We start from the raw sequence: 12485 nt of genomic DNA, 5'->3' as shown, positions 1-12485 counted from the left end.
GATTATCAGGGTACAGGGTTTATCTACACTTTCATTTAGTCTCATAGTCTCATTTTTCTTTAGCAGTAGAACATTCTGCTACAGATAACATTCTACTATTACAGGCATTACATGCACAGCTGTGCTATGTCTCACCTATTACTCACACTTTCAAATCTGCTGTGCCTCCCCCTCCCCTGGATATCTGTCTTTAGCTTTACTTTCCCCACATGCTGCCAGCAGGAAGTCTGTGTGTGTGTGTGTGTGTGTAAGTGCAGTGTCAAAGTGAATAGCAAGATGGCTGTGGGACCTGACCCTAAACACAGAAGACACAGGGTCAGGTCCAGGGGCAACAAAAATTGTGTGCACCAGGACTGATGGAGACAGATTGCAATTATATCTGTGGAATACTGTATTTTTGTAATTAAGATTGAATTAGAGAATATACTATTTTATTATCCTGAGTACATTTAAGAAACTTGCCTTCATGGGAATACCCTTCAAGGCCTTCTCGAGGTGTAAGAAAGTTGTATAAGTCCCTGTCAAAGCATCATAGCTTCCTTAAGGCCAGGATCTGGGTCGATTGTCAGGAATGAGTGAGTATTAGTATGAGTTGACAATCACCCTACAAATGAGCAAACACTTGTAAAACTGTAGCTTTTCATGAGGCCCATAAGATTATTTTTCGTTGGTGAGAAATTTCCCCTAAGGATATACTGCCAATAAAGAAGGTAATGGTATTGGAGGGTAAGGGGGGTGGGGTGGAGATCCCAACAGTATTTGTAAAGTACCCATCCCATATAGTGTGCATCATTCTTTCTATAAGTATTGATGTCTTGTTTATCATCCATCGCCATCCATTCTCAGCCTATGTCGACTGATATAATAGGACCCTTACCATATTTACTATGCTCTAGAGTGGAACATCTGAAGATATGAAATAAGGTTGATGGGAGGTTCCATCTATGATGTCCTACTAGGACAAGAGCTTAAAACAAATAGTTATTTATGCAATTCCCCAACATAGGTCATGCTATTGCTCGAAATGTTGCAGCATCATTGCGCCTTGTTATAAAACATTTTATAGAGTAGAAATGTGAAGGATGAACCTACATTATGATACAAATGGGCTGTGAAAGACATTGTGCAGTCAAATTTAATTCTTTCCACAATTTTCATCATGTTCATCCTGGCTGCTATCTCAAACCCCAATATTTTTCTCTAAGCATGATGTATTCAGATACATCTATAATTCCTCTTTGTGTGGTATTATTTGCCTTCACATTTTAGTTGATTTACATAGGCTGTGTGCATGAATTGGGATATATTTTCTTGTCTGTGAAACTGTACTGCAACAGATCATCATTTCCCGGCTAATAAAAGTCACTTCATTGTTGCTGGATTCTTTCATGTGTGAAATCCATCATTGCCCATTATGAGAGGACTGGTCATGAGACCGGCAGTCTGATAGCCCTGTAATATATTATCATGTTTCATCTCTGAATACAAGTGGAATATACAGTGCAGACACAGAGATATTTACAATTTAACAACAATGAATAGGTGAAGTATACACTCATCTTTGCCAAAGATTTGACCTAACAAGAGATCAGTTAAAATTATTAGCAATTTCCATTCATTTTCTCAGTGTGGTTCATCAAAATGAAAAATTTTACCGGGCTGTACTGAAAAATTACCCAAAAATGTTAGAAAACCCTGTGGCCAATAACAATTGGCTAAAGCTTTAGAGTAATTTGCTTGTAACTGCTTGTGGCACCAGAAATACCATATTTTCCCGTTTCAGCAATAGTGTATTTTCTTTTATCAATTTCATAGGTGAAGCCAGCAAAGCAGAATCTATGTATACTAGTTTCCTTTAAAAAACATTTATCTTAAAAGCAGATGAAAAATACATGATTTTAGGGGTCTTATGGCTGGGATTCCCAAAGAATTACCTATTTTTCTTAAAAACTTTTTCTTAAAGCCACCATAAGAGTGCATTGCCCATGGCAAGGTACGAAGAGCACACAAGTGTACCCCATACAGTCCCGGAAAAAATAATAATTTGCCCTATATTTTGCCTTAAGCATGGCCCAGCAGCATGTCTCCCTACGGAGAGGGGGCTTCTCTCAAGTCCCAGCATGGGCGATGCATCTGTTCATGTACGTGAGGGGATTGTCTATTTGGAACATGCTCTTCATAGGAAATCGACTGTTAAATTAAGCGATGTAAACCAGGGACACTTACTCCTTCCTCATTACTTCTAAAATCAATGTTTGGCCTGAGGGGCTACCATATCCCCTCATTGAACTGGTTTTAAAGACTGCTACACTGTTTCACTCTCCTCCATGCTCCCCCAGCACTTACCCCACTCTCCAGAACACAGTCAAAGAGGGGATGTCCTGAAGGAGCATGGAGAATGGTGAGAGTGTAAAACAGCTTGTTAAGACAGAGCGCAGAGGGGCTCAAATAGAGACCTTCTGGCTCATTAACATAATTATAAAAGTTGATTTTAAAAGTAAGGAGACCAGGGATAAAAAATATAAAATTTCCACAGTCGCAGTGCTTGGGTCTATGAGTAAGAACCCCTGGTTCGTCATAATTGATTTTGATAGTAGATTTACTTTCCTGTTTCTCTGTTTTATTGTATTTGACACTCTGGCTTTTTGCTTTAGTCTCATTTCAGATGTAGAAAAACAGAAAAGAAAGATATCCACCATACTTGGCATAATGCAAATCTCATAAATTCTCTATCGCACATGTAAAATAATAAGTAGAAAACAGCAGGGGTGAATGACAAGAATCTGAAAATGATACTGTAATCAGCCATGGCATATCACTGCTCCCTCTTAATAATTAAGATTAGCAGACTCGATGTGTCAGTGGGTGATTATCTGCTACCGCAACGTGTGTTTTCAAGGATTATAGATTATTCAGCTAGTGGTCAAATCCTATTACACAGCATATTTAATCCACATATATATTTTCTATGTCTACAAACTCAAACCAGGCAAAAATGCCCCAATATTGCAAAAAGAAAATAAAAAGAAACATAAGAGTGACAAAAATGAATGCTAATCTGTAAAAATAACATGACAGCTGCAGTTTTTGTACTTACATGTATTTAACAACATCAGGTGTGTTGTACCTTTCCTGCTATTCATACTAAGTAAATAAATATATATAAAACTGGGTATAACCATTCCCCCACTGGCTGGGGCGTATAAGGCTGCAGATAAACGTGGAAATGGACCCACATGCTGGTTCAATCCATGGACTGAACTATAATGCACAGGACGGGAGTTTTTGCATCACACAGAAGTGATGGAATTAGTGAAAGACAGGTGGATCCAGAACTTGTTATAGACCGAATAAAAATCCATATTCTTTATTGTACTCCGTTATGATCCAAATACAAAAAATACAAAATTGTTACATATATAGAGCAATAATGCTCACTGTTAAAAGTAACGCGGCAGACCTATGCATTTCGGACATTGGCTAGCATGTTGTCCTTAATCATGGTCATGGTCCAGAATTTTTATTTGATCCATAAAGGAATAAATATATTCATAAAAAAAATTTGGATCTAATTTCGGTTTAAAAAAAAAACTATTCTAACTGTGCTGTGTGAATCCATCTTACTATAATAACCAAGTTAACTTACGACTTTTGCGGGACTGATTTCACAGCAGGCTTGTTTGTGACTTCACATCGTTCTATGAAAAAAAGAAAGATGTTAGAAAGGTTCTGATTTGTACTTCATACACATATTGCAATATTGTTATTTTTAACTTCTGTACTTTTGCTATTTAGTTTGAAAAACAATGGCCAAAAACGTTTACAACAAACAGGGTTTGCTTGGGGATCCTGGCTTGTAGGGAGCTAGCAGCCATCACCTCTAAGCTTTATATTGGTGGCAGAAATTGCAGAAATTATATATTACTGTATATTATCCACAGTTAACTCTAAGGGTTATTTTTTGAGGTCATGGAAACAGAGTAACCCTTGTATAACACATACAAATCAGTGGAGTATAATCTTATCCCGGAGGACTGATGTTACCCTACAGAGAGAAACTCCCCAATGCCCATGGATACCCATGTAAATAAGTAGCGGCCTGCAAGAGACTAGTTATGTCCTCAGCCTGTGCAGAAGAAGACACAACATGGGAAGCCATATATGCAGTGTATTAATTATTTTGCTACAGATGGGCACTGGGGTTCTTAAATGTATTGGAGAAGGATAACATTGAAGAAAATTTGACGTTTCATTTTCAACTACATCTCAATTTTCTGGCATTTCTGTAACAACCCTTTTGGACGATGAACGTCCTGTGGTAAACATTGAAGGGGTTTTCCAATGACATATAAGTTACCCCCTATCCACAGGAAAGGGGCTAACTTGCTTAATGGTGGGGGTCTCACCGATGGGACCTCCAAGGATCTCGAGTTCGTTGAAACTCTGTCTTACCCTGAGATGAAGAGAGCAGTTGTTCATGCAAGCGCTGGTTGCTCTATTAATCTATATGGTGCTGACAGCAAAAAAGCAGAGCACAACCGGCTGCTCTTTTCATCGCAGGGTACAAAGTGAGTACAACAGACCCCCATTCTTCTTTTCAGTAACTAAACCCCTATTCTGTAGATAGGGACTAACTTGTATTTCACTGTAGAACCCCTTTAACATTTCAGCTAAAAACACGTATTTAAAGTATTAATATGATCTTATCGATAAAGTGATCACATATGATATGTTTGTCATGTCTTTTATATAGTATATAATTTGTGATGTTAGAACAACGTACCACGAAAATATTTCTTCTTTTCAGTTTTGTACTGATCCAGTAATAACCCATTTTCTAAAGTGTTTAGAACCCAATTTCCATTGACATATAATAGTTATAGTATAACTGAAGAGCTCGGTAACATTTAATGTGACACTTTCATAGGATGTCACCTTTGGCAAAAGTCAGTTAAGGAAATTTGTGAGCTGCAACATCTGCCCCAGTTAAGTAAAAGCACTTATAATTGTAAAGCTAAAGTGGAAAACAACAGCCAGAAAGCGGTTATGCAACAGTTTAAACATTATGCATCAGAAACTTCATGAGATGGATTTCAGTGGTGCATGTTTGTTTAACATCACCATCCAAAAGTCATTGGGTGCACAATAAAACCATTGAGTGTTTTCCCATTACCTGGCTATCATTTTGACAGATAAATCTGTTTTTGGTAATCTTTGGTGGAGGAGGAATAATGTCATGTGAGTTGCCTTCCAAGATTCCAAGGTTATTTCCAATGATGGGTAGAGATAAGCAGACCCAAATTTCTCTTCGAGGTGCACCACATGTCAATCATAGCCGAGGATAGTTGCTATCAGGCAACATGTCTGAGTTGCGCGGGGCACACCCAAACCCTGAATGGGATTTATGGGTCCACTCATCTCTACTGATGGGTAACTTAAATGTTTGAACATTCAGATACGTGTTAGACAATTGTATGTTTTCAATTTTGTGGCAAAGCGTTGAATGAGACTCTTTCTATTTTACATGCCGGAACTTTGACTCTGTGTATCTAGGAGGTCTATAAAACAGGTCATTGAGTCTGGTTTGAGGGACTCAAAGACCTATCATTAAGAATGGTAAATGTGAACACAGCTAGTCTAAAATCACAGTTTGACAAAATTTCCATGGACAAAATCCAATATTTTGCAAAAATAATATCTATAAGGATGGAATATATTATTGCTGCTTTATAGGATCCAACCCGATAATAGAGAACATGGTTTTGAAATAGAATGTCCAATAAGTTCCCTATAGGTACTCTTTCAGTTGACCACATACCGTCGATAATAAACATATATATACATATAGAAAGAGACAGGTGGAGAGAGAGTAAGTAGAAGAGTAAATACAGTTCTTACTCGATTCTGGCTTACATAACAAAAATCTTGCACTAAATCTATTCTACACAGTACAATATGATTATCTAGGTGAACAATGGACATACTTTGTATGCTGTATCCTGAGGTCAGATGTTGAGAGTCCTGTAAAAATAAACATAAATAAATCAAACCGGTAATCCACATATCATCTAGATATAAAGATTTAGGTCACATAGCTAGAGGCTTGTGCATTATCTCTCTCTATCAATCACATATTTAACCTTATCTAAAATTCATAAGACTGGAGTGGGGATTAAACACGAAGGACGAATAACCAAGATGTAAAGGGACGTTATTATTTAGAATGATAAAAAATGCAATATTTGCCTCATATCTCTGTAATATTACTCGGATGTGATTATCTTCACTGGACTCGGTTTTACTGATCATTGGATAATACTTTGTGGATGTTTTAGGTAGACGTTTTGTCTGAAATACCATTAAACAAACTGTAATGGATAAAATGTTATCATCTCAACATTCTTGATCATTTTATGTGAACAATCCAGTTACGTTACTCACGTTGTATTCTTGAAATACTATAAAAGCACTAACAGTATGGTTATTGATAGCGGGAACAAAAAAGTCAGATTAAGTCTTCTTTAAAATTATGTTATTCTTTAATATTCACAATAGAGGTGTTAAAAAAGCATCATTGTTATAGAAATATGCCATTTTAAATAATACATGTTATTAAAGCTTGTGTTTTTGGAGGATAGATACAACACCTATGGCCAATGTCTACATAGTTAGTGCATGTCACCTGTTAACTGTTAACTTACTTTGCCAGAATTTTTGTCATAATTTGAGTGAGATTTGGAGCATTTGGTGTATTTATGCCATGACTCTTTCTCAAGGGCAGCATCTCCACACCCTGTAATCTCCACAAAGATGTGGTGATGTGGAGCATCTCCACAAACTCTTTACAAGAAGGGATCGAGAGGTCTAGAAAATCTATTACTTAATCTCTCTCCCATTTTAACCAATGGAAGGTCTCTGAGAACGTTGGGCACATGCTTCTTTGAATATAAGGTATTCAAAAACTTTAGGCAGCAGATTTTTTTCCAGATATAAAGTGACATAGCGCATTAAATGCAGAATTTAAAAAAATATGACAGAGTACTTTGACACTCAAGAAACTGCCAAAGCTATTCAGATACATCACATGGTTGTTGACTTCTGACCTGGCTGGATCTCTTGGGAGGCTCAGAGTGACTAAGCAATGGGTAGGGTGGTATCGTCTTAGGAGAGATAGGGTGGGAGAGTGGGGATTGGGGCTCAGTTATGTAGTTGTACATGTACATGTTTTAACATTTAAGCTATAAATTACACAATAAAATGGATCCAGACGTTTTTTGTTTTTGTGTTTTAATAAATTCTACTTAAAATATATTAATTAATTAATTAAAGATGAATTATACTTGATTGCACTTACCTTGTTGGGAATTGGAAATTTGGACTGTTCTGCTTTACATGGAGTATGGATTCCAGTCAGAGGAGGGGGCCACAAATGAGTCATTTCCTGTGGGATAAAATAAACTAGTTTAGCATATGTTGTGGCTTCATTTACATATCCTAACAACACAATACCCTCCTTTGTAAGAGATTTTCTTGTCTATACATCTTATTGGCCTAAACAAAAGACATTAACATGAGATAAGTGGGGTGCAAAATGCAGAGCCACTGTGGATCATCTGATAATAATGTTATCTTTTGCATCTTCAACACAGCAGACAGAACCAGAAGTAGACGGCCTACCTATTGTGTAGCAGCCGTGCCGTGGTACTGCCGCACAGCTCATTGGAAGGAACTGTCAGCCTAATGCTTTGTTCACAGGACAGTGGATGCTACAGTCATTGTATTGCATTGAAGTGGTTTAATGAGTAATTACAATTCTTTACTAAATTGCAGATAAGTTAAGGATCGGACACATCTCATGCCCTAGTATTCTTTATAGTTACATTCATCTATGACACAATATCATTAATTAAATGGCCATAATAAGTGTAACATTTCGTTTTTCTCTTCATTAATTCCTGGGAGACAAACATGAATGGTTCCCAGGAAAAATGGCTAAAACAAAAACCTTTATTCCTCTGGAGATTTATTTAACATACTTTGACCATTTCATGTGAAATGATTAAAGTTTCCCAGTATATCCCAATTAAAATGGAAAATAGATCTTCAAAGAAACCACAGCACATCAGATATCTCGGCAATTACTTCAACAGTGAAGAAATGCCAGTACCTCAGCAAACTACACAGAATCACTCCACGGAGGAGATCACATGTTTATTGTAGTGGAATCATAATGTGGTCATTCAGTCAACCCAAACCCAAACTGGAGGTGTGACCAAGAGAAAGACCACACCCATGGGTTTTGTCACCAACTCTGTTTGATCCAGTTTTAAATGATTATAAGTGAATACATTTTGCTGGATATATTTTTGCATTGCCACAAATACTAATGTCCTCACCTCAGATGGATACTGTGCACCAGGAAAATCAGAAGTGCTGAACTTACATTTGTTTTTCAAAGCTACTTGCTACATTTTTTGGCCTAGGATCTTCACAATTCTCCTTTTGGACCTGAAGATATTCTCTAATGTGAGAAAAACTAGTAATAATATAAATTTTATGCTCCGACATGTTCCCTGTTTTGCATTTAGATGTTAAATGTCTTGTCCATCATCTTCCAAGCCAATTGATTACCTTTAAGGTTTATCAACACATCTTTATACACCTCCAAATTAAGAGAGAAGCATTTTTTAGTACTTTCCGACATATAGAAAATGTTCATTCATTTTAGTGTCAACTCTGTCATTTCTTTTGATAAGGTAATATACAGAGATTGTCAGGCTTTATGCTTGGAAAAATGATCTGCAAATTGCAGGGAAACAGTAACTAATATAGAATACCTAACATGACCTTGACAGGAAGAGTTGCAGTAATGTTTCTAAGAAGATGATGGATACAGGTTGAAACTTTTATGTTGCACACTGTTAGCTTGCGATAAAATTAACTAAATTAAAACTATGTTGTTAGTTTATTATTACCAAATAATGCAAAAAAAAAAATCACTTGAGAAGAACAAATAATTCCGCTACCAAGACTAAAACTTCATATCTTTATTGATCCATTAAAGCGAACCTGTCACTAGGAATTTCATTTTCAGCTGGTAACAGCCTATAATAGCTGATTTTAAACATGCCTTTGTCAGCATTCTAAATAATTCAGCATTTTATAATAAGTCATTTTACATAACCTGGCTTCTTGCCAGCAGCGTGTGGTGAGTCTTGAGGGAGGCGGCATCTGCAGGCTGTATGTGCCTGTGTCAGTCTTCTCTCTTCCAAACTCATGCAGCTCCCTCACCTCTCCTAACTACTTATCATGTGCATTGAGCAGGGGCAGAAGGGGACTGGTGTGGAGGAGAGGAAGAACACTGTCCCCTCCACAGGGACTCAATACATGCTGCTGGCAAAGAGCTAGATAATGTGAATTTAAATTATATAAAGTAGCACAGAAACACAGTTGTCTGTGGTGCACAGTTTGCCCCTTAAGGAGCTACTCACGGTATAAGACCGGTCCACACAGTCTTTGAAAAAGTCCACAGAAATAGAGAAAATAATTTCACTTTGACCGGAGCTCCCAATATTATTCATCTTATTCATTATTCCATCTTAAACCACCGATGAACAGCACCAATGCTCAGTTTCTCCTGCTGAAAGTATGTCACCATTCAGACTAGCACCATCGCACTCTCATCATCCTCCTTTAATTATATTGTAGCTGGAAGAAATATTGGGAGCTCCGGTCATAGTGAAATTATTTTCTCTATTCCTGTGAACTTATATAAAGCATTGAAATGATTCAGAATACTGACAATGGCATTTTTTAAAAATCAGCATAGCATTGGCTATTGGAACCTGTCACCTATTTAATTTGACATTCCTGGTGACAGATTTGCTTTAAAAGTGCATGTTCACTCTATATGACAAGTATCGGTCGTTAACACAATCCTTCATCTAATTGTAAAAATATTATGGCCAACCATAGCATTGTAAAACCATGACAATTCACTATTAAACCTAAACTGGCCATTCAGAAAACTATTGCTACATGTAAACCAACCTCATTGGCAATTTTCAAGTTGACTGAAGAGGTCTACCAAAACAATGTGTACATAAGACCAAAACCAAAGGTTACTGCCACTATATTTATATAATGAACCAGTTTGTGGCCAGTATAATCCATAACTTGGCACTGACTTTACTAAAGTAAATACTTCATGACATTTGTGCCGTAGAGCCATGGACAATCTTTTCTACATGTAACCTGACCTGTTGCTTAAAAGTTATTTTACCATTCAGAATAATTCCCAGAGGAGTCAGTAGGCCAAGCCTAAGACATCAAACTCCCTACAGTACTCCCTTGTACAGTATTTTATTATATTATTTTCTAGTTTTTAAATGTTTTGACTCATGCATGCTGCTAGTGAGATAACTATCATACATTACTTTTTTTTAGCAAAAATCTCAAACGAAAATGTGAAATAGGCTCAATGCAATGTAACATGTGTAATGATTTAAAGATAGATTGGGTAAAATGTTAGAAGGCAGTAAAAAAAATGGTCCTTGATTTATTTCCACATTATTTGAACTTTTCCTAATTCTAAAATCATGTTAACTGATGCACGACAGAAAAGCTATTTTTTTTTATCATACTTAAGATTAAACAAACACTTGAAATCCACCAATTATTTGGCTTCCATGTTAACAAACTTTTCAGATGAAGTAATATAGGCATCTTGTTCTCCACATTTTGTTCAAAAGCATCATAATAAGTTGCACATGTTGTAGCTGTCGCAGTTGGTCATGCTCTTTTTTTCTTGTTTAAAAGGATAATGTTTGGGTTTTATAACCCTTGAAGTATACACTAGCACAAGGAGAGTCTTCAAGCACATTTATGTACTTATGTCTTGTAAGGCACTTGAAGTTCCAGAACAAACTTTAAATGTAATTAGTTGTTGTACAGTACAAGCCTAGTCTGAAGATTTTACAGTGTACAAAAAGAGCAGACAAGGATCTAAAAGTGCCTATCATATGATAATACTAAATATTAAAAAGAAGGCCTGCCAGGGGAACATTGTAAACTATCTGGCGAGCATTGGTCAAAGGCTTGAACAATAAGGTCTTATACTCAGGCCAGGGTGATGATTGGCTGCTTGGCAAATTGCTTTAAACAAAAGGAGTGACTTGCTTAGTAATCAAAGGGGTTGTCGGCATTATTCTGTTTTTTCTATATTCCCATAAATGCAGACAAGAGACATAATAATAATCTGGACTTACTACGTTTTCCTAGTTCCTGTTTACATATTTCCAAGTTTTCCTATGGCGATCAAGTGCTGTACCTCCTACATGGCTTGGGAGACCGGGAGCTGTGGAAGAGGTGTAGCACTGGATCACCATGGGAAAACCGAAACATGTTTAAGTTTATAGAATAAAAAAAATAAAACATTTATAAAAAATTATGCGGCAAAGACTTACTGGTTATGGAGAGGGCTCAGCGCGTGAGCCCTCTCCATGCACTCACACCGGGCAAGTCACATGTCGGTAAGGGGCTAAAGACACCATACAGCTGATCATTGCAGCTTGGGACTAAAGTAAAACATCCAGGGAGCTTCACCAGAGGTCACAATGGGCAGGCCGTAAGTAGAGGACCTAAGCAGATCAGCAGCAGCAGCTACATGTCACACAACTGGTTTCAACAGAGCACTGGAACTGGAACCTAGCAGCCAAGAGCACCAGTTATGGCTTTATTGGAGCACATGAAATGCAAGAGATAACAATCAGTGCCTTACCGCAAGTCAGGCGTGTTTCTTCTGCAAAACCAACAGCCAACTACTATAACACCATAACACCGCTAGCACCGCAGCAGCACCCCTACTGTAGTAACCCCTACAGCTTGTGGCTCTCCTGAAACTGCTGTTAACACTTCTTACCTACTTATAGCTCTGTACTTTAAGTAATGGTTATAGTTTAGCCCTGCAGTGACAATACCTTACATCTGTCTCCTGAATTTTGTTAAAGAATATTTAAAAAAAATAACACAGAAAAACTGAAAAATTACAACATATACTTTTACTGTTGAATCCAAAGCATCAAATCACACTTAATAGCAATTTTACATAGCATTCAATCCATATACTGCAGGTAAAGAAATGTAACTTGTTTTATGTTATTTTTAGATTTCTGAATATGTTTATTTCTTAACATATGTAATGGATTTCTGATAAACAAACTACAACAAATAGAGCTTATCAGAACATGAAATTGAGATATTCTGCCAGCACTGGGACCTTACCAATAGGAATAAATGCTTTCACAAATTAATGTAGCTCTGTTCATGTTACAAAGTAAACCATTACCAAAGCAGCCGAGACACTGTAGTAAACCCAACTCTTTGATTTATGATTTGAGTTTTTAGAAAAGTCTTTCCAAAACAGTTTTAAGAATGTCTAACATTCAGCAGCTGCAATAATGTTCTATGTGCATCCAGTGTAAGTA

General features: G+C 37.0%; 1 protein-coding gene across 3 annotated transcripts in view; it reads right to left on the bottom strand.

Moving 5' to 3' along the window:
* AFF2 (ALF transcription elongation factor 2) overlaps nucleotides 1-12485 on the bottom strand; it is a 380075-nt gene that overhangs the window by 124265 nt on the left and 243325 nt on the right. For all 3 annotated transcript variants that reach the window (XM_072123530.1, XM_072123532.1, XM_072123533.1), the window contains exons 5-7: nucleotides 7355-7441; nucleotides 5985-6021; nucleotides 3647-3698 (exon numbers count right to left, since the gene is read on the bottom strand). In XM_072123530.1, coding sequence (XP_071979631.1) covers nucleotides 3647-3698; nucleotides 5985-6021; nucleotides 7355-7441 — 176 coding nt within the window. The remainder of the gene's footprint in view (nucleotides 1-3646; nucleotides 3699-5984; nucleotides 6022-7354; nucleotides 7442-12485) is intronic.

This window comes from Engystomops pustulosus, chromosome 9 (assembly GCF_040894005.1).
Source record: "Engystomops pustulosus chromosome 9, aEngPut4.maternal, whole genome shotgun sequence".
NCBI classification, from domain to species: domain Eukaryota; kingdom Metazoa; phylum Chordata; class Amphibia; order Anura; family Leptodactylidae; genus Engystomops; species Engystomops pustulosus.
This window is presented reverse-complemented; position numbering and strand designations above follow the sequence as displayed.